Genomic DNA, 21,711 nt, shown 5'->3' on the forward strand with positions numbered 1-21,711 from the left:
CAGGGCCCGCCTTGGAGATCCAGGGAGCCGCGGGCTCTTCCCTCGTCTCACCAGCCGCAATCATCGGCAAGCAGATGCTGTCGGCCACGCTTCACGGGATGCCCAGAGCCCAGCCCCTGCCCCTCCCAACAGGCTGCTTCCAACCACCTGGCATCTCTCGCTCCCCCGACGGCAGAAGCCCCTGCGGGCCTGCCAGAGCTGGGCCAGCCACCCTGCAGGTGCTCACAAGACAGCAGAGGCTCTGATGCTCCCGGCTGACTGAGGGAGGAGGCGAGCCCTCCCTGGGTGCTCCCACTAACCCAGCCCACCTGCAGCTCCCGCAGATCTCCTGAGAACCCCCCCTGCTCACCTGCACTGAGTCTCTGCTCCCCGCGAAGGCGGCAAGAGCACCCGCCCAGGCTCTCAAGTGCACCGTCCGCCTGCAACACGCTCTTCCCGATCTCGCTGAGTCCCCCATGCAGCCTTCCCAGGTCTGGACGCAAGCCCTTCTCTGATGAGCCTTCCTAGAAGCTCCCTCTCACTGAACCCCGAGGAGTCCTCCGCCCTGCCACTCTGGTGATGGACTCGTGAGAGTCTAACCTACGGTGTGTGAGCCTCGCTGTTTTGGTTCTGTCTGCACACAGCCCACGCAATCACGTGCCCTCTGGCGGGACGCTCACAGAGTTCTGTTTCAGCTCGTGTCCAGTGCTGGGAATTTTGCTGCTAAGTTTAATTAAACACAAATAGGTAACCAGGAAAGGCGTGAGGGTGGCGGGGAGTCGTGGTGCTGATGTGTTGGAATCAGGAAGCAGGGAGACAGCAATCGTAGATAATGGCCAGTAAATAATCTAGAACAGATATAAATATATGTATTTTTTTCTTATGCTTTCTTGAGTCAGGGTCTCACTGTGTTGCCCAGGCTGGAGGACAGCGGGATGATCACAGCTCACCGCATCTTCGACCTCCTGGGCTCAGGCGATCCCTCCGCCTCAGCCTCAAAAGTGCAGGGATGTAGGCATGAGCCACTGCACCCGGCATCTAGAATATATTTTTAAGAACAGAACATTATTTTTCTTTTCCTTTCTTTTTTGAGTCAGAGTCTCACCCTGCCATCCGGGCTGGATTGCAGTGGCACGCTCTCAGCCACCGTGGCCCGACCTGCGAGGCTCAGGCGACCCTTCTGCCTCAGCCATCCAAGCAGCTGGGACTGCAGGCACGCACCACCACACCGGCTCGCTTTCTGACTCACGGGACAGACGAGGTCTCGCCAAGTTGCACAGGCTGGTCTCGAGCCCTGGGCTCAGGCAATCCTCTCGCCTCCGCCTCCCACAGTGCTGGGATTCCAGGTGTGAGCCCCGCATCTTGCCCAGATGATTTTAACTGAGCGAGACCAGAGGAATCTGCCCTCGCCGAGAAGGAGGCACTTGCTCCTCTGCCCTGCTGCCTGAGCTCCAGACTCACGTCCCGGGACCGAGGTGTCCACACCACCCACCTGGCCCTGTGGCTCTTCAGCACCTCCTAAGCAGAGCTGGTCCCCCCGAGAATGACAACGATCCTCTCAGCTCCTAACTCGCAGCAGGACAGGAAACGGCTCGGGTCTCTTTCTGGTTCCTCAACTGGTCACCACGACCTCTTGCACTTTCCTCACCAGCTTCATCATGCTCATCTGCTAGCCTGCTCAGAAACAGCACACACCCTGCCGGGGCCTGCAAGCTCTGACCTTGTCCTCGCCCACCTCTGGCAGCGACCTGCGCACACATATCCTCCCAGGACACCGTAACTCTCGGCCAGTGGGCTCACAGTGGCAGACATCAGGGTGAGCTGACCCAGGGAACGCCAAGGGGGCCCTGAACCCGCAGAGACTCCACAGACGCTTGCGACAGGTGCTTGGGCGAACACCTTACGAGACAGGACAAGCAGGGATGTCACGAGAGTCGCCACATCAGGAAGAGGAAGACCACAGCTTCCCGCTGGGCACAGAACTATCCCTTCACACCAGAGCAGGAACTGGGAACCCAACGGCCTCATTGCATGAGTTTATTATGTAATGAGATAAATTCATCATTAGCAGCACTCGGAGCGGGAGCTTATCCTTCCGAAACAACACCGAACTCTGGAACAGAAAAGCAGTGAGCAAGGAGGCAAAAAACCAAAACTCTTGCAAGGCTTCAGAGGCCTTCTGGAAGCACACTATGTAGCCGGGTTTTTTAATAAACAATTTTTACTGGAACACATGGAGATGCTACAAGGCCTGGGTTATGACAATAATTAAGTCATACACAAAAGTGTTCACTCTAAGACATTAAAACTAAAATGACAGCTTTTCCTTTACTAGTCTCTGGACACCACGCGTTTTCCTCTCTGTGCACACAAGGAGAGCGGGACACGGGCCTTGAAAGGAGAGCCGGGCATGGGGGCTCCACTCGGCCTCTCCCTCTCTCTGTGGGAGACCAGCAGGCAGCCCGCCACGGAGCAGAGGCTCACTGGGATTCCCCCACGCCCCCCGGTAGACACTCGCCTGGAACCTTCCCCGCTGCGCCCCGCCCCCACCCCCGCCGAGCCCTCACCGTGATCCTCTCATCCTTGTCGTCCAGCGGGGCGCCGTCCTTCCTCCAGGAAATGGTGGGCTCGGGATGGCCGCGGGGGGGCTGGCACTCCATGACCGCGGGCTCGCCCACCGCCACCATGACGTCGGACGGGTTCTGCCGGAAGTCATCCCGCAGGACTGTGGGGACAAGACAGAGCCGTCAGGCTGAGAGCTAGGTCAATGAGAGCCACTGCGGTAACTGCTACTGACAGCCAGAAGTGGCCCTCTCCTTCCAGATCCCAGGCCTTCGGCACACGCAGGAGGGCGAGCTGAGACTCCAAGGTCAGGACAAGGCCCTGGGCGGGCGGGGGCTGCTCTCAAACGCGTGTCGCCTCTGCCTGCGGCCTGCGTCTGCCCACCTGTGGGCTACCAGGTATAGCTGAGCCCTCCTTCCCCTGGCTGACACATCTAACTGCTGCTTCCTGTGATCGAATGAGATACATGCATACACGAAAATCCTAAAGAAACAAAATATACTTCCACGCACGCATTTAACTAAGAGATATTTATATTTCAAATGAATGTGTAAGCCTATATGATCATTATAATTATAAAAACTTTAGACACAGCTGCAGTGACTACCGTCAAAATCACTGTGTTTTTCCATTATTGCCAAGAAGGTTAGAGGGCTCCCAATGGCATTGCGCTTTTTTTTCCCCCTGAATTAGAGTCTCATTTTGTCGCCCAGGCTGGAGTGAAGTGGCACGCTCATGGTCACCGCAGCCTTGACCTGCTGGGCTCAGGCGATCCTTGTGCCTGGAACTACAGGTGCATGCCACCACACCAGGTTAATTTTTCATCAAATTGCCAGGCTGGTCTCGAACCCTGGGCTCAGGCAATTCTCTCGTCTCCACCTCCCAAAGTGCTGGGATTACAAGTATGAATCAAAGCACCCTGTTGGCATCGCATTTTAATGTTCTAGGCTGTTGTGTTCTTTGCTTGGGGTATGTAGTATCTCATTTAGTCCTCAGACCATCCAGAATGAGAGCTATCACTAGCCTATTTATACGATTAATCCTCTAGCTTAGAGGAGACCTTCATTGCAGCCATCTTACCTGGATCTGATGTAACACTAAACCCGCTGTAGAACAAGCAGCACTGTTTACTTTGTTGGACTTATATGTAGAAAATAAGCCAATATGTATTCCCAAAATAGCTCATACAGTCAAACTGTCCTCAGTATCTTGATAAGATCCAGAGATCATGAATTATTTGGCATCAGTAGGCTGTGAGCACAACCTGGTGTTTACTAGACACCTCACTCTGAACACACTCAACGCATTAATGTCCTGTTCACACACAGGGATGGACACACACGCGCCAGCACAAGCCAAGAAACGGTGCCCTTTCCTCCACCCCATTTCCCTTAATCGGATGTTTAATAAGACGTGAACCATTTTAGGAGCCTAATTTAAGACAGCACATAAAATGTGTACCGGTATGTTAAGTGCACGGACTTGAGTGAATCAACGTCATTTATCTTTGTAAATCCATTGAATTCAATATCTGATCCTGTTAAGTTTGCCCTGGAACGAATGTCCTCCCACTCAAATAGCATTTGGAAAGCTTTCACAGAGGGAGCGCTACAGCACAACCAACTCATACTCAAACCGCTAGTTCAAAAATCTCTCTTCAACACTGGCTTCAAAATCTCAAATAAGTTAGAGACTCACAGAAACCTACATTTTCCTCTTGCAATTCTTCACTTTTCTTTCCTCAAAAAAACCCAACTCGGGGTCCACATCTCTGTAAGACAACTTGGGCAGAACACGACTGGGTGAATATTTGGAAAACACTGCCTCCGAGGAGACCGTTTCCTTATCTTTGGAAAAAACAAACAGAGGAGTCTGACCGCCCCACACTGGGGTAATTCTGACATCGACACTGTTCACCACTGATAAAACATATAGACACACAGGTCGACCTTGTTAAACTGAAAACTCCAGCTACCGTTCCCACATAATAAAAGAACAGAGTATGAAGACATTCACTATTATTACAAGCTTATAGTATTATCGGGTGTTAAGAATGTACCACAAATAAATGTCAACCTTACAGCAAAAGCTAGCAAACTGCCCGTCAAAAGAGACGGCAGGAGTCTTTGTTGGGTCACGATGTTAATTTACAATCACACCTCTGAAAAGTTTTAACACCTTTGAAACATCCAAAAGCAAAATACTTTTCAAAGAAAAGCAAATAAATCTGCATATTTCTTCTGCAAGGTAACCTTAAAACAGACTGGGTAATACTATATCTTATTTACAAACTGAGATCATGTCTCAAATAAACCAGCAAATAGTAATAAGATGTCTTGCAAAATATCAAAGGTCTAAGTCAGATAAATCAAGGTTTGTTTTGTTTTGTTTCCATTTCTTATGTTATTTGGCCATTTATAGTACATAACGAAAACTAACCAACGTAATCGTTAAAAAATTGTTGCTTAGATAATGCCCACGTGATTATTTTTGCAGCTGTAAAGCATAAAATTCCGCACTGCCTACAGTTACACGCAGTCCTACACATAGGTAGGAATCAGAGAATTTTTTTTTTCTCCTCTATAAAAGTAATTTTTCTTTCTAGTACTTGTCCTGAACATTTCCTTTTGGGGAAAAAAAAATAGTATGTGTCACATTATAAAATGATATGAACTTTTCATTAAGTTGTCCAATTTTTAAAATTCATGTGTATATTTAAGTCATTACAAGAAAAATCAAATTCAAAAGACTGGCAGCATCTTGGCAGAGAAATGGCATCTGTGGGAATTCCTAAACACAGAACTTCTTTAAAAACTCTCCTTTTCTCCTCTAACATGGCTATTAGTCAAAGTGTGTGTTTTTAATGTTTCTTGATTTGAACAGTACAGAATTTAAAATATTAGAACTAACTTTTCAAAAAGATTTAACACGATTCTGAAAGAGCAAGTCGCATATTCCAGGGGTGCCAAAAAACCGTATACACATTTTAAGTGATGTTAAGAGATGTCCGCTGTCATCAGAAGTCATCAGAAGATGCTGATGGGAACTTCTGAGCACCTCTTGTCATTGCAGAAGTCAAATGTGATTTGTATTCATCTTATTGAGTATTATAATTTTAATAAAGTTTTTTCCCTTCTTAAAATGTTTATACACCTTTTTAGCACCCTGTGTGTGTGTGCGTGCGTGTGTATATTTATAGTGTATCCAAATAGATATCACTTAAAAATCTATTAAGCCACAGTTCACCCTAATATATAAAACATGTTATATTTCTTCCATATTTAGGTAGATTTATTTTATGTGTACAGGTTGTTCAGTATAATGTAACAACTTTTCAACTTTTTCACTCTCAAATTAGAGAACACATAAGCCTTATTGAATCTGAATCCTGGAAGGTTTGTCTTTAAAAAAAATGGGTAACTAAAATTAATCCTTTAAAATAACACAAATCATATATAATTTGTCTTTTTGTAAGATTTGGTATCCATTTTAACGCAATTCTCAAAAGAAGTCAACACGTTTTCAGAAAAAGTTCTAAAACTCAGTGTGATCTTTGCAACTTACCTGGGTAATGTCAAGATAGGGTGCACCACAGAATTAAAAAGCAACAGCAACTGTCCCACACCTTACGGAGGCTTCAGTATTTGTGGAAGAGTCTCTAAGGGTATCACGGGAAGCTTCAGGACTGAGACACGACGTTCTCGAGCAGGCGGGAGTCTAGACCACAGCGAACCCATGCCGCACGTGGGGCGACCAAGTCCAGGAAGCTGCCCCGCCTGTGCTGTTACAGGAAAGAGACCAGGAAGCGCCACCGGGTCCTGGTTCCCAGGTCACGGCCGTACTGTAGAAATGCAACTGTCCTATCCCATCCGGTGTGTTCTAACAAGCCCACTCCGTGTCGCAGAAGGCCAGACGTGGGGTGACTGCATCGCGGCCCTGCAGCCTCAGGACTAGCCGGCCGGCCTTGGTCAGCTCAAGTGCTCCTGATGATGGTAACCCTGCTCCCTGGTCGTGTGGGGGACTCCAGGGAGTCCCATGCCATTTGCTCCAGGAGTCAAATGGCCTCAGTGCAGGTGGGCCAGATAAATGAATACACCAGGGCTCCTCCAGGTGAGAGGAACATGCCACACTACCAGTCGTGATAATGAGAGCAATAACACAATGCCATGAGCAGTGACATCTTGTACATTTCTGCGTGAGGAGTGATACTAAGCAGCAACTCATTCAATCCGCCGCACAAGCCTATGAGGAAGCCGTGTTATTCCTTTCACTTCACAGAGGAGGAATCCATAGGACTTACAGCCAAGCCACACGCATCTCCGGTCCATGAAGGACTCTTCTCTACCCAACTGCCCACCTACCCGGTCTTATCTTAACAGAGGTCACAATTCTAAATGCACAAGTATTGTGATACAACTAATACTTCACACTCCGTCGTAACAGAAGCTAAATGAGAAACTGATACAACTAATACTTCACACTCCACTGTAACAGAAGTTAAATGAGAAACTTCCCTACTGATAGTCAGCTAGCTGTCTTTGACTGTACTTTGCGTTCTTGTATTTTTTCAGATTTTTTTTCCAGGGAGAGGACCCATCACACTTTCAGCAGAATATTGGGAATTAAATTTCATTGTTTATAATAAATATGACATGCTGCTTTGTGTCAATAACTATTTTATTTCAACCACAAAATGAGTGAAAAGCTGTATAATAAGCATTTTAACTAAATGTGGGCATTTTAATTAGAAGCAGGTATCTTAGGGGAAAAAATGCAGTCCTGGCATTTACTCCTTCTACTTTAAAGAACCACTTTGCCAATGAAACCCTGCAGCAAGTAGTATACTCTTATTGACAGGGGGAAAAAAATCAACAAGACCCTTAAAAACTAGGATACATCGGAGAAGAAAATAAAGAGGAAGTATAATCGCAAAGACAGCAGAGAAGCTCAGTCACAACCTGGCCCTGTTGCAAATGCACTGTTACAATTGTTTTGAAAATTACTAATCACTTACTTAGCTAGTTTTAATTTTAAGTAGAGAATATGTTACTTTTACAACACTTCTAGTTCTCTATCTAAATGCCAACTTACATGCTGCCGTAAATCAATCTAATTTCAAAATACCTATGATTCTCTCATTTAACACACCTGCACTGAGCACACCCATGGTGTCTGGCAGCTATGCTCGAACTCGGTATTTTCCTTGCAGTGAAGTACATATAAAATGCTGACAGATATGAGAAAACCACACTGATATTCACCTTGTTAGAAAAGGCAATACAGTGGGGTTTATTGCAGGTTATTTCAGATGATGGGCTATGTGTTGAGAGATGGATAAGAGCGTATAGCAAAAAGACTTCCACGCCACGAGGAACCCCCTCAAAACTAACAGAAGGTACTTACAAAAACCTGTATATTTATTCTTACATGCTTAAATTTCAGTCACCTCAAAGTACTCTCCGTCTGATGCAATACACCTATTCAGCTTTTTTTCCTACTGTTCAAAACCGTTTCTGAATTCGTCAACTTTGGTGCCTTTGAGTGCTTCTGCTGTTTTTTGTTTCGCCTCTTCCACATCAGAAAAATGTTTCCCTCTGAGGACTTTCTTCATCCAGGGAAATAAAAAAAGTCTCTCAGGGCGAGACAGGGTGAACAAGGGGGGTGGAACACGGGGGTCATGCCGTCTTTGGTAAAAACTGCTGAATACTCAGCACAGTGTGGGCAGGTGTGTTCATGAATTATCCATCACGAAATGGGCAGACACATCGAAAGAATCTCAAAGAAATTCATCAAAGTCAAACACAGCCTCTCAAAGCAATGCTAACTGCTTCACTGATGCCAACGGGTTCCTAGAACACTTACTTGGTGAAGGAAGCCGGGACAGGGCCCGCCCTTCATAAGATCAGGCCGGAATTTTGCCCCCCCTCGTATGTTTTCTTACATTTTAGCTGAAAGCGTTACCCATAAAAACAAAAGTGCTATTCTTTGTACAAATGTGTTCAAAATGCCTTAATATTTAGTAAAATAAACTAACAATTCCAAACTTTGAAAGCCATTCGAACAAAAAGGATGGATGCACAGAAAGATAACTGAACCCCCCGAAGAGAAAAACCAAAATGACAAAGTACAAAATAATATTCCACGAAGTACAATCCATCCTACACCATCATCTCCTAAAGTTCAGGGACTCGGTTTTAAAAAACACTTGTACACTGAGAGCAATTCTGTTAAAGTTATGATTTAGTCATGACGGTTTCCTAAAGGACATGTACTTGTTTTTTAAATGGGCAATGACTATAGCTATGGATATTCTTCAATTGTTATGTCATCTTCCACTTGTGTTTTTTTATATCATGTAATTTTATTTTTAAACCACAAATTATACTTTGGTTATAACCCTGCAGGAAAATATGCGGGTAGACGTCCTCGTTTTCTTAACTAGTAGAGTTTTTGAAGACTTCACAAGGCTCTTATGTTCCACCCTCGAAAGCAAGTTCTTTCGTTCCAAAAATTACACATTCAGAAAAGCTTCTATAGTGGGCGAACGTCAAATGACACTCGTCCTTAACTGACAATAACTCCAAGCCTGTCCACACAGGGTGAGAAGCCACCGTCAGAACTCAAGCACATGTTGGTTCCTCTGGACACTGTGCAACAGAGAAGCAGCTAACTTCAACCCAGCTGCCTGCCTCGGGCCTCCGTGGGGCCGAGAACCAAGGGCATCTTCCAGGGTTTGATGCTCAGCTTGAAGCACGTTCCCATTCTGCGGGAACGTGGACACCCTCAGGATACATCAACGCGTGCGATGCTCCCAGGGGTTATGAAAGGGGCACTAAGTCCGCAGGACAGAATGAAGGTCAACTTGCTGGATGTAGGTCATCACCCGCGAGGCATTCCGGAGAAAAACCACACGCTCCACCTGCGCGTCAGTAACTTACTAGAGTTCGCATTTCACACACTTTGAAACGGATTTATTAATGAAAAATCAGCATTTATACTTTCTATGGTATTATTTGTCGACATATTTATGAATCAGAACACAAGTCAAGCACTTCGGAGTCACGACAGGCTTTCACTGTTCTGTGACTTTGAGGCTCACAAGGACCCCGTTATTCCCATACAAAACAGAGTTTTGCGCTGTCCTGATAGTTATTATGAAAGCTAATTAGTTAATGTTTACACAGGACCTGCCGTTTATATGGCGCATGACATCTGCAAAGAAGTATTGCCATTAGTCACTCTGCAAGGAACTGCCAGATTTCTCAGCTGCCAGCACAAATGCAAGGGACAAAGCCTGCCATTGACGAGGGTTTCAAGTGCCAGAGCAAAAGTCACACTCAGGAGTCGCCCGGCAGGGTTAAGAAAACACAGACGCAGTGAGGATATCTAGCTCAGCCCCCGGATGGGGAAGAAGGCCTCTTTCTTCTGTAGAGCCCAACTTTCTACTCAGTGTCTCGCCCTGGGAAGCTGACACGTTCTAACTTCATAAATGTCTCTGTGTAGACTCCATCCGTGTGGGTGTGCATGGCTGCACACGTATGTGACCGATGTGACCACAAGCCCCTGATCCACTAAGATGGCACGTACGCTCAGCAGCACACCACAGCCCTCCGCACGAGGATGTGGCTGCCTGTATGTCCGGCTCTCTGCCTCTGCAGGCAGCCCAGGAGGACTGGCCTCAGCCCGGCAGGGCCCAGAGCAGCTCTGGGACAGGAGGCCCCAGGGACACGGACTCCGATCTCCATGAGACCGGTGCAAGTAACGCGGTGGCTTGAGGTGGCTCAGGAATCCCCGCATGCGTGGCACTGGAGGGATGGGCTAGGGAGCCAGCATTCAAACACACACGTGCACACAGTGACAGCCGTGACACGTGCCAGGAGGGCAGGGGCCACATGCTGCAGTAGGAGGGTGACCCTCACCTAGAGTGGAGGGGCAACCCAGGAGGCGGCCGGCTGAAGCCTGATGCGGGAAACTCCTGGGGAAGGCGGGCGGGGGATGAGACCCCCCAAGGGAGACCCGGCTGGACTTTCACGGTCTTGGCCCTGTGTGGCACCAGCTGGCAGGGAGACCAGGGTCACCGCATGGCCATGACGAGACCCACTCCGTGTGAGGCCACGGAGGCAGGCAGAGTGCCATGACCACGAAGGCACCCTGCCGATGCCCCTTCCAGCAGTACTGCGGACAGCATGAAAAACATGAGGGAAGAGGGGAGGCCAGAGAGGAGGACACTCAGAGGCCAAGGAGATGGTTCAGGCTCACCGGGCGACACTAGGATGGACGTGGAGGGGACAGGGCTGACCAAGCCCAGAAAGGCCTCGGGAGGGCTGAGGCTGGCAGAGCAATGCAGATCGTCACACCCAGGCCTGGAGCTTGAGCAGCCAAACATGCGTCTCTAAGCTCCAGGAGGATAGAGGGACGTGCACAAGGAAAGCCCTAAGAGGAGGACGGGAAAACGACCATTCCTATTTCAAAAAGTCTAAAGCAGGCCAGGCATGGTGGCTCAAGCCTAAAATCCCAGCACTTTGGGAGGCCAAGGTGATAGGATCACCTGAGCCCATGCGTTCGAGACCAGCCTGGGCAACTTGGCAAGACCCCATCTCTACAATAAATCAAAAAATTAGCTGGGCATGGTAGCACATGCCTTTAATTCCAGCTACTTGGAAGGCTGAGGTGAAAGGATTGCTGCAGCCCAGTTGGTCGATGCAGAGATGACTGTGAGCATGCCACTGCACTCCAGCCTGGGCGACAGAGTGAGACTCCAACTCAAAAAAAAAAAAAAAAAAAAAAGGCTGAAGCAGGTGAGAAGTACTCGGTCTCACACAAAACCTGTTTCATCAGTTAAAAATGTGATCATTCCAAATTCGTATTTGACTCAAAACCAATCTTGGATCCTTACATGACTATACTCCAAATTTCTATGGCTAACTAAAACATCCCTTTATCAATTAATTTATATTTTAATTTTTAGGATGACAAATTTCAATTTAGTTTATGCATATATTTTTAACTGAAAACTCAATAAAATTAACACATTCTCATTTTATAAGTGTGTACATACAACACATGCCATTATATCTATGTATGTATGTATGACTGCACATACATGTGACTGCTAATCCCTGGTATATTATGATGACATCCGCACCCCACAGCAAAGTGTAGTAAAAACTCACACAGTTAACTTGTTTGGAGAAGAAAAACAACTCAATACATGATAGGTGTTTCCCAGGACAGACATGAGTGAAGCTTAATTAAGAGATAAGAGGATCAATTAACATATTAAAGGATATAGGATATCAATACTTAAGGCCAAGAGACTCAATAGCATATTAAATGTTATAGATCATTAGAATACTCAGAAATGTACCTGTGTTTCATGTAAAATTCCCTCGAATTATGCCAAATCCCCCAATTCTTACAGATTTTTTTGTAGGTTTTGCCCTTTATTGATATATCACATTGATTTTTTTCCTTCAATTTTTTATTGATATATAATAGGTGCAAATATTTTTGAGATAGATGTAATAATTTAATACAGTCAGATAATTTGTAAAGATTAAGTCAGTGCAATTGGGATATCCATCACCTTATTTTCTTTTTCTATAGCTAACTTTTATTGAATTCCTATTCTTATAGCCTTCACACTTTTTGTAGAAACAATCTAAAATTTACAGAAAGCTCATATTAAAAATTGTTTTCTTCCCTCAGATTTTTTCAGAGTGTGTTGCCAAGAGCCTTGATTGCCCCATCAGTCTTTTTTATTTTAGTATATTTTTTATCTGTGGTTCATGACGCATCATGTTTGGTGGAAGCTCACAGGACAAGCAGACATAGGCCCTGCTTCTGGGGCATGCCTTTCAGAGTATGAGTGTGAGTGTATGTGTCTGTGTGTGTGTGTGTGTTTCACGCCCCTCAGAGTATGTGAGTGTGTGTCACACCCTTCAGAGAGAGGGGGGAGAGAGAGAGAGAGAGAGAGAGAGAGAGAGAGAGAGAGAGAGAGAGTGTGTGTGTGTGTGTGTGTGTGTGTGTGTGTGTGTGTGTGTGTGTCACAGAATACTCTGTTCAATAGACAAATGGTAAATGTGCAAAATAGATGACAGGGACACTGTTTTGCATCCCTGCCTGGGTCTGTCCTGCAGAAGAGTCTAGGTTCTGCGGCCTTGGAGAACAGGCTCGAAGGTCACGAGTAAGAAACCATGACTGCAACACCCATGATAGGTGCTCATGTTCCCTGCACGGATGCTGTTTGACAACCCAATGCCGAGGGCTTTATGCTCGCTCATGAATGCTGCAGTGGGCATCAGTGAGCACCACTGATCCTCCTTTCATGAGTGGCTGAAGTGACAGTGAGTGGCCCAGCGCCCCCTCCAGCGCTGCAGGACCCGCGGGCAGCTGAGCTGGGTGAGGCTAGGGTGTGGACCTGGATTCTGCCGACACAGTGGGCTGCACTCTCAGCTCAACTGTCCTTCCGGGAGACACCCAGACCTGGGTTTGTCTCCTGGGCGGTGGACAAGAAGACAGCACGCCTGGGCCACGTCAAAGCCCAGCCAAGGAAGCGTTGCCACTCTGAACTGAAGAGTGGAGGCATACCATTCCCAGAACTTGCGTAATACCTTGTAATTGGTGTGGATCCCCACACCCTCGCTCTTAAGAGCATGACTTTACATCGTCTCGGTACTGCCTCCCACCCCCACAGCAACCAAGGACAAAGTCAGCGCAGAAGGACCAAGGCTGCGGCAGGACCTGGCACACACAGGGCTCAGCCCGCAACAGCCGTCTCCAACCTTTAACGCTCATGAAGATGAGCCTGAGAAAGATTGGCACGCTCTCTGATTAGAATGTTCCCCGGGAAACAAAGGTGACACACACACACACACACACACACACACACACACCCTCTCCAGCCCAGGAGAGGTCTCCAGCCCAGGAGCAAGACAAGGGCGTTTTCAATTGCGTGGGGAGAGAGGTGCTTGACAGCAACAGGACTCAAGGGGAAGAAGCCTCACAGTTTAAAATGATCTCATTAGACCTCCCGAGTCATTGGAAAGAACTGAGAAAACAGTCACTGGATCACAAGTCGACCAGCTCTCCTCACCAAGGCATCTTGGGTGCAAAATTAAGGCTGCGATGCCATCCACCCCCAGCCCAAAGGAATATTTCCATGGCAGGAAAGCCAAGGCTAGACAGCGTACATGGAAACACATGCCCTGACACAGGGCCTTCCGTGGGTGACCACATGTGACCACAGTGGCAGTGACTGCCCCTGAACGCACAACGTCCAGAGCTACGAGCTCCATGCCTCTGCCCTGATCACAGCCCGTGGGGGCTTCAAAACAGCAACGCCAAGTGCTAACAGGCCCTCCGTCTCCCAGGGGCGCAGTGAGCCTGCCTCTGCGAGGCTGTGAGCCACCTTCTTCCAACTGGCCCGCACCCCAGGGCAGCCCTTGCCTGGGCTCTGCCAGACCACCCAGGCCTCCTCTTGCCGGGGCAGGAGCCGTGCTAAGAAGCCCTAGCCGCAGGTCCTGGGAGTCTACCAGCAGCAGAGCAGCCCATCCTCAGCTCTGGCTGACCATGCTGTCTTCCGACAGGTCATCAACACAGAATCAGTCTTCCTTGGGAAGAAACGGAAGCCAAGGAAAAGGCTGAACATGATGAAATGATTCAACAAACATGAATAATGTGCCATCAAAGCAGAGGCCTGGAATTATGAGTCACTGCTCGCTGTTATTTGTGTCTATTTTCAATGTCGAATCACAGAAACAAATATTTGCAACAGAAGAAGCCCCTCTCGGCCACCTTCTCCTGGGCCTGCTGTAAGCCCCGAAGTACTCTGCGCTGAACACCCGCCTCCACCCTCAAGATGCTCAGCCCGTCCTGCAGGCCACACCAGCGGGAGTCAGGGGAACAGAAGCCCGAACTCCTTCCCTGCTGCCCCCACCCAGGTCAAGGTGGAGCTTGGGGGCTGGGATGCGTGGGCCCCAGTTGGACCCTGTGTGGCCAGGAAGGCCTGCAGTGGGGGCTGCCTTGGGAGAGGCATGCAGAACACCCTCCTCCACGCTGGCCTCACGGGTTCGTGAGGCTGCCCAGGCCAGGACACAGCCTCCTGCGGTGCACTTGCAGGAGAGGTGATAAGCCCACGTGTGTCACGCCGGTGGCAGTTGGCCCACTTACAGTGGATGGCAGGAGCCTAGGGGTGGTGGGCCTCTGTAGGGTGACAGCCGGGGAACCTGTGCGGCGACTGATGCAGTCGTGTGACAGTCAAGGCCGAGGAGGATGGCCGTCTCAGGCCATGATGACGGCAAGGACAGCTTCAAACGAAGAAATGAGCAGAGAACACTTGGCTTTGGAGAGTGACAAAGCACGGGCGCAGAGAGAGAGAGAGACAGAGACCGAGACAGAGACAGACATGAACTATGGCCAACGATGTCCCGCCCAAGGGGTCGAGCTCCCAGCATGTCATAAACGTTGAATTCAAAATTAAAGCTGTGCTGTGCCTTTAAAAGTGCATCCAAGAGCCAGAAAGACCACTGTGACGTGACGCCCACTCCTGTCCATTTAAACTATGCATAAACAGCCCCTTCTTAAGGTGGAAATTTCACATCACTCGTTTTTCTCTCAGAACTTCTGTTTCCACCCAGCTCCCACCAGTGTCACCCTCCTGCAATAGGCTTCTGTGTCTGAGAGATCTGTTGCTGACGTGGTTGCTTAGTGGTTGCTTCCACATAGTTCTTTGCTTTGAAACAAAAACCGGGGAACATCTCCTGTGTGTGCTGGCCTGGAGGACCTTCAGCCTCTGAGAATGCACCATGGAGGGACCCAGATGTCAGAGCAGACTGCCTCTCACTGATCTGTGAGCTGAGGCAACCGTGAAGGCCAGGATGGGGGACTCCCCCACACAGATACTGGCCGGCGCGCCGGAGTGACGGATGCCTCACAGAGAGAAAGATCCGCAAGGGCAGTGCCATCACGCCCGCACCTGCCCAGGCTTGTGTGCTTCTCTGGAAGACCGCCACGCCAGCTGCAGCCCCTCCGTCACCCCGTCGCCGCTGCCAGGGCTGCAGCTCATCCTGCCACACCAGGCCACAGCCCGAGGCCTTGCCTGCCTGGGACCTCATCGGGGAGCTGGGAAAACTCCTCTGAACACATTTCTGGATGCAGGTTATCACTCTGCATGGCTGCTGTTCGGTGCTGTGCTCTTAACTGCAGAGTTTGAAGAAAAGTAGCTCACGCCAAATGTCACTATGACCGAGTTTGGCAAATCATGTAGGGGCCAACGGCTTCAAGTACCAGCCTACACGATCCACAGTCACCTGAAATCAATCATGTTGAAGCTCTGTCTGCCGGGAGGAGGAGGCCCAGCGAGGCCTCGGAGACTGTGAGACCTCTGCCTCCAGCCGGAACAAAAGGTCTCAAGTGAGCTGACCAGTTGTTGAAAAACACCCTGCCATGGATTTGAAGAACCATAAAACCAAGAGCACTTTAAGAAACAAAAGCACACACACGCACAAACACATGTACACTCTCCCTCACACATGAACGCATGCACAAACACATGCATGTGCACGCACACGTACACACAGGCACACTTACATGTGAACACGTACATGCACACACACACAAACTCCAGTCTCTGCAATGCTACGAGCTTTGGATTACTTTTCTTCTTTAACAGACCCTGGTGGGAACAGTAACATTTCTTGTAAATTAAACAGAGGTATGTTTTGTTTTTCCACAGAAAGCAGTTGTAACTTCTGCTTTCTCGACTATTTGTAAAAACCTTTTTATTCCCTAAGTTCTGAAAGTCGTTTCTATTTCAACTGAAGCAAATTACAATTGGCCGATAAAATCTCTGATGATCATAAAACTTTCTCCGTATCTTTAAGAAGCTGACAAACTTGCTTTCTAAATAAACAGCTGCGAGACTCCTTTAACCTACACGTCATGCAAGTTCTTTCTCAACACCAGCCTTTCTTGAAGCAAAAGTGGCACTAAATGAGAATGAACTTACAAAGACTCATTCTATCCCTGGGTACATATACACAGGGGTGGGCACATCAGACACTGGGCCCCGCCGAAGGAGGGAAGGAGGGGGGACGGGGACGGGGCACATAGCCACACACCGGGCACCAGATCCACCACCTGGGGAGAGCGGGCCGGCTAGAAGCCAAGCCTCACCTGCACACTCGCTCATGTAGCAAACTCTCACCTGGACCCCACAAGGCTAAACAAAAAAAATAAAAATAAAAAATGATCTGTTTAGCTATCAATTTTTAATCATGCAGGCTTTACCAGCTATAAGAGATAAATGCAAGTAACTGGTTCTTGATAGTGTATTGCTTTCTTTGTGGCAATGACTGATGACTCTTTTGGCAAAAGAGAGCAAAGTTGGTGACACAATTTTAAAGTTTCGTGAAAGTTTGATTCCTAAAAGTCAATGTTAATACTCCCCATGAACCAAATGATGACTTTTTTAACACTGTAAAATCTAGGTTTTTAAAAGCAAACAGGATGCTAAGTTAATTGGGTGTTTCTAGCCTTAATAATGTGTCCTCGATCTCAAAGAGTCCAGTTTCATTAACAAGCTATGTAACTGAAATTCACATTTATTTTTAAAGGGGAATTTACAATAATAATGCAAGATTACATTTTTCTGCTAAAGAAATTATAAAACAATTTTTCTAGGTCTAAATGGGTTTTCTTGACTCTTTAAACAGACATCTTTAAGCGAGTTAGTGAAAGGTCCATCTTAAGTGTGTGATGAATTTTAATTAACAATGACCTATGATTTAATAGCAATGAAGGTCTGGACTTGCAGGCATCAAGAAACCATCCTGTGGCCTTAATGAGCAAAAAGCAGAGTCATACAGAGGATTATTTATCACCTTAAAAAAATGGCAAAACACAGAATGTCCCTTGACCTAAATACTAAAAGCCAGGAAGTCATAAAATTAAAGACACATTGTTGCTCCTACTTTCAATTCTATTTCTATTTGTTGTTTTACTTGCTTTTTGTTTGTCTTATTTTCACTATTACAAGAGGGAAGTTTATGGCATGTAATGCTGTGGGATACATATTGCATAATACAATAATGTCACTGACAAATGATGCAGCAGTATTTCTTAAATTAATTTTTTATTTTATTCTCAAGGTCAGAACTACAGGAAAAAAAATTGCACTTGAGTCATGCATAACAATTTCCTCTTTAACTCCCAAACAGATAAAAGATAATGGCCAACATATCATATAAGGGAAAATAAGTTATGTTTAATTCTTATAATTAAAAAATAACATGCTAAGAATTACTCATTTTATTGTCTTTACCAAACTATTTCTGCTGTTGCATCTAAATAATAAAAATGATACTATTTCTCTTTCCTTAGAAACAAAAGAATCCAGGGAAAGGCATTTCAAAGCATCATGACCAGTCAACACAAAACCACAACCAGCAACTGTACAATGTTCTGGGTTTCAGAGGATCACAGACATGCTGGAAAAGGTAATTAAACACGAAAGAAGATGAAATGAGCCCCGCACCACATAAGTGACACCAGAGACAGGCATGGCTTTTATTCCCAAACACTGTAAGTAACTGACAGCTCCGACAACCATAATTAATTGATCTAAGTAATACTTGAAAGCAACATACTAGCATGTTCCCAACAGGGATAAGGGCCAGCTACAAGCCAAGATTGGCAATTAAAACATCCACCCAGCACTCTGTGGTCACATAAATCCAGCGTGGGATCAAAGTAATGACTACAGACTAAAGGAAAACCAAATTAACAAATGAATTTCTTGGTGGTTTCTTGGGTAGCCTAATGGCGAGGAAATGAACTGCTGAACACGTTTACAGTAAATGCATGTGACCCGGACCTGGAAGCTGCTTTGTACATTCTAATCCATGAGCACCGCCTCCAACTTGGACAACTCTGTGATACTTTATCTTTGCCACTTGAAATATTCATGCCTTAATCTTCCAAGTTATAATCAAAATTGTAATCTACCTTGAACTGTAACTTCTATCTTCATTATGAAGATTGACAATTCATGCCTGTGGGCATACTTTACCAAAAAAAACACATTATTTTCTCTCCATTCCCAAACTCCACACCAACTGATCTCCTGTCTTTTTATTCCTCTTTTAATTTAATTCCGCAAACAATACTTAAGCTCTCACTAGGCGCTAGTCATTGAGGGACCGAGTTTCCATCTTTGGGTCTGCCAGTCTGGAGACCGCCCGTGAGACTTTGCTCAGCTGGTCCCTCGGCCAACCCTCCCCACCCGGTCCCCACCTTCTTATTCCCACCTGCATCCCCAGCCCCACCCCTTACCCTGGGCCTCAAGACCTGAGGTCTTACTTGCGGGAAAGCAAAGCCCACAGAGAGGTTGTGAGCGCTTTAATCAGTTAAGTTTAATGTGTAAAATAAAAGCTTTATAGGACGGAAATGTAAGAGATGTGATTATGTGTTAAAGGATTTAATTTTAGTTAGAAGGAGGGTCTCAGGGAAGCCGACTGGGCTGTGGATTTCCAATAGATACCTGCGCTTCATCCTAAAAGCAAAAGAAAACAAAATTGATGTTGGGCTTAATTCAATGGAGAAGGATTTATTCACTTGCTCTAACGTTTTACATTGAGGAGATGAATGAGATAAAAGGTGAGCAGCTTGATCTATAGTCTGTGATCTTACTTTACATGGCTATTGTTACGAATCATAGAATGTTTTAGTTCAAAGGAACATAGAGATCTTTTTAGTCCAAGTCTTCTTCATTGTACAGATGGAAAAACTAAGTTCGGCGAGGTTAAGTAATTCGTCTAAGGCTACAATAACCCAAACGGCTCTAGCAAGCCTACTGACCACCAATTACATCATCATGATTCGAAGAGATTCCAAAGATAACAAAGAGTTTTTAATTTCAAAATTTTTCAATAGCTTGAGATTGCACTGAGACTATTTCTGAAGCTGCTCCAAGTAGGACATTCACGCAAAGTTCTTGTAGGCTAAAAGAGTCTAGCAACCGTTTACTTAGAAAACAAGTTTGTTTTTTCTTTTCAGCACATTTAAGTTCCTTGTAGATCCAAGATGTTAAGCCTTTGTCAGACCTGGTGTTGGCAAATACTTTTTCCCAGTCTGTAGGCTGTCTCCCTGCTCTCTTGATGGTTTCTTTGGCTTTGCAGAAGCTTGTCAGTTTAATAAGAAAAAACAAACAACCCCATTATAAAATGGCAAAAGATATGAACAGACACTTCACAAAGGAAGACATCCGAGCAGCCAACAGACATACAAAGAAATGTTCAACCTCACTAATCATCAGGGAGATGCAAATCAAAACCACACTGAGATACCACCTAACTCCAGTCAGAATGGCAATTATCAACAACTCAAAAAATAACAGCTGCTGGAGAGGGTGTGGCGAAAAGGGTACACTGCTACACTGTTGGTGGGAGTGCAAACTAGTGCAACCTCTGTGGAAAGCAGTGTGGCGATTCCTAAAAGCTCTAAATATCAACCTCCCATATGACCCCACAATCCCCCTACTGGGAATATATCCTGAAGAACTCAAATCACTCTATAAAAACGATACCTGCACACGTATGTTTATCGCAGCATTGTTCACAATAGCAAGAACCTGAAAGCAACCGTGCTGCCCATCAAAAGAGGACTGGATTTAAAAAATGTGGTACATATACGCAATGGAATACTACACAGCCATAAAAAAGAACAAAACCATGAATTTCGCAGCAACCTGGATGGAACTAGAGTCTATAATACTGAGTGACCTCCCACAGAAACAAAGATCCGAGTATCACATGTTCTCACTCATATAATGGACCTTGAACATCCAATGGAATACTATAAGAAAATGACTGACAGTAGTGGGAAACTATGGTGTGGGGGGAGGGAGATGGGATTAACAGTAGCAAACATCTGTCTGGGGACGGGGAAACACCTCCCATCAACAGGGTGCCTGAATGAAACGTATTTGTATACCTAACCCTTAACTGTACCCCACACTATCATAACAAAAAAATATTGATTAAAAAAAAAAGAAAACAAGTTTGTCAACTTCTTTAAGATACGGAGAAAGTTTTATGATCATCAGAGATTTTATTGGCCGATCATAATCTGCTTTAGTAGAAACAGAAATGACTTTCAGACTTTACCTAACCTTGAATTGCATCCTACATCTTTAAAATAAAAAATTTAAAAGTTTAAAGAGAGAGAGAGAGAGAGAGAGAGAGAGAGAGAGAGAGAGAGAGAGAGAGAGAGTGCACTAACACAGTGAGGAATGACACCACGGAATGGAGCATGAACCACAGGATGCGATGAGCCCCATTCCTTGCAACAACCACGGAGAATTTGGTACCAGACCTGCAAGTCTGCATTCAGTTTCGAACACCTTGCAAGCTTCAGAATTTCATTCTCAGACTCAGGAATTTAGGTGGAAGACAATGTCATCACAATCTCTGCCTGTCGCAGAGCAGAAGATAAAATAAATGATTCATTCTGTCACTGTGACAGCTTTAAAAAGTGACAGCTCTCTTAAGACTGAATACTTGTTTAAGAGGGAAAGCTACAAAAAAGAACTTAATGGTTGGCATTACTTTTTTTAAGTAAAAATCTTAATATGTCAGGAGGCATGATTGTGATTCTGATCAAATCATAGCACCAACAAAGAATCCAAGTACATTTTAGGTATTTTTGAAACGTGTAATTTAGACCTGTGGTTTTGTTGCTGTTACTAAATTTTTTCAGAAGCTAATTACTAAATGGTTAAGGTGAAGCCCTGACGGTTAACTTTCACATGATAACTCCAGGTCCCTCCAAGGTTCCTGTACACAGGGCACGATGGGATATGGCAGTCTGACCCAAGCGCTGCACGTGGAACTGGGTCCAACCTAAAGTCTTGATTATATGTGGAAGACAGGACAGACGATCCTACAAAGATTAGCTCAACTGTAAGGCAAACCCCACAGGGGGACAAAAATGATGATTACGAACATCATTTTAACAAATTTTAGAAACATTAATTGTATTATCAAAACTAGATTTGCATCCAATAAAATATTTTAATTCTATGCACATAGGTATCAATCTCAGTTGTTCTGCTAAGAAATTACATTAAACTAAAACAGCACTACTTTTAAAACTTAGGAAAAGACGCTTCAT

General features: G+C 46.0%; 1 protein-coding gene across 1 annotated transcript in view; it reads right to left on the bottom strand.

Moving 5' to 3' along the window:
- Positions 1-15,656, bottom strand: part of ROBO1 (roundabout guidance receptor 1) — a 145,242-nt gene extending 129,586 nt beyond the window's left edge. Inside the window, exons 1-5 of the mRNA XM_021718761.1 lie at positions 15,477-15,656; positions 14,297-14,415; positions 13,207-13,348; positions 10,620-10,716; positions 2,547-2,704 (exon numbers count right to left, since the gene is read on the bottom strand). Coding sequence (XP_021574436.1) covers positions 2,547-2,704; positions 10,620-10,716; positions 13,207-13,348; positions 14,297-14,415; positions 15,477-15,656 — 696 coding nt within the window. The remainder of the gene's footprint in view (positions 1-2,546; positions 2,705-10,619; positions 10,717-13,206; positions 13,349-14,296; positions 14,416-15,476) is intronic.
- Positions 15,657-21,711: the final 6,055 nt, after the last annotated feature.

This window comes from Carlito syrichta, unplaced genomic scaffold (assembly GCF_000164805.1).
Source record: "Carlito syrichta isolate Samal-C Ts95f unplaced genomic scaffold, Tarsius_syrichta-2.0.1 Scaffold313410, whole genome shotgun sequence".
Lineage (NCBI taxonomy): Eukaryota > Metazoa > Chordata > Mammalia > Primates > Tarsiidae > Carlito > Carlito syrichta.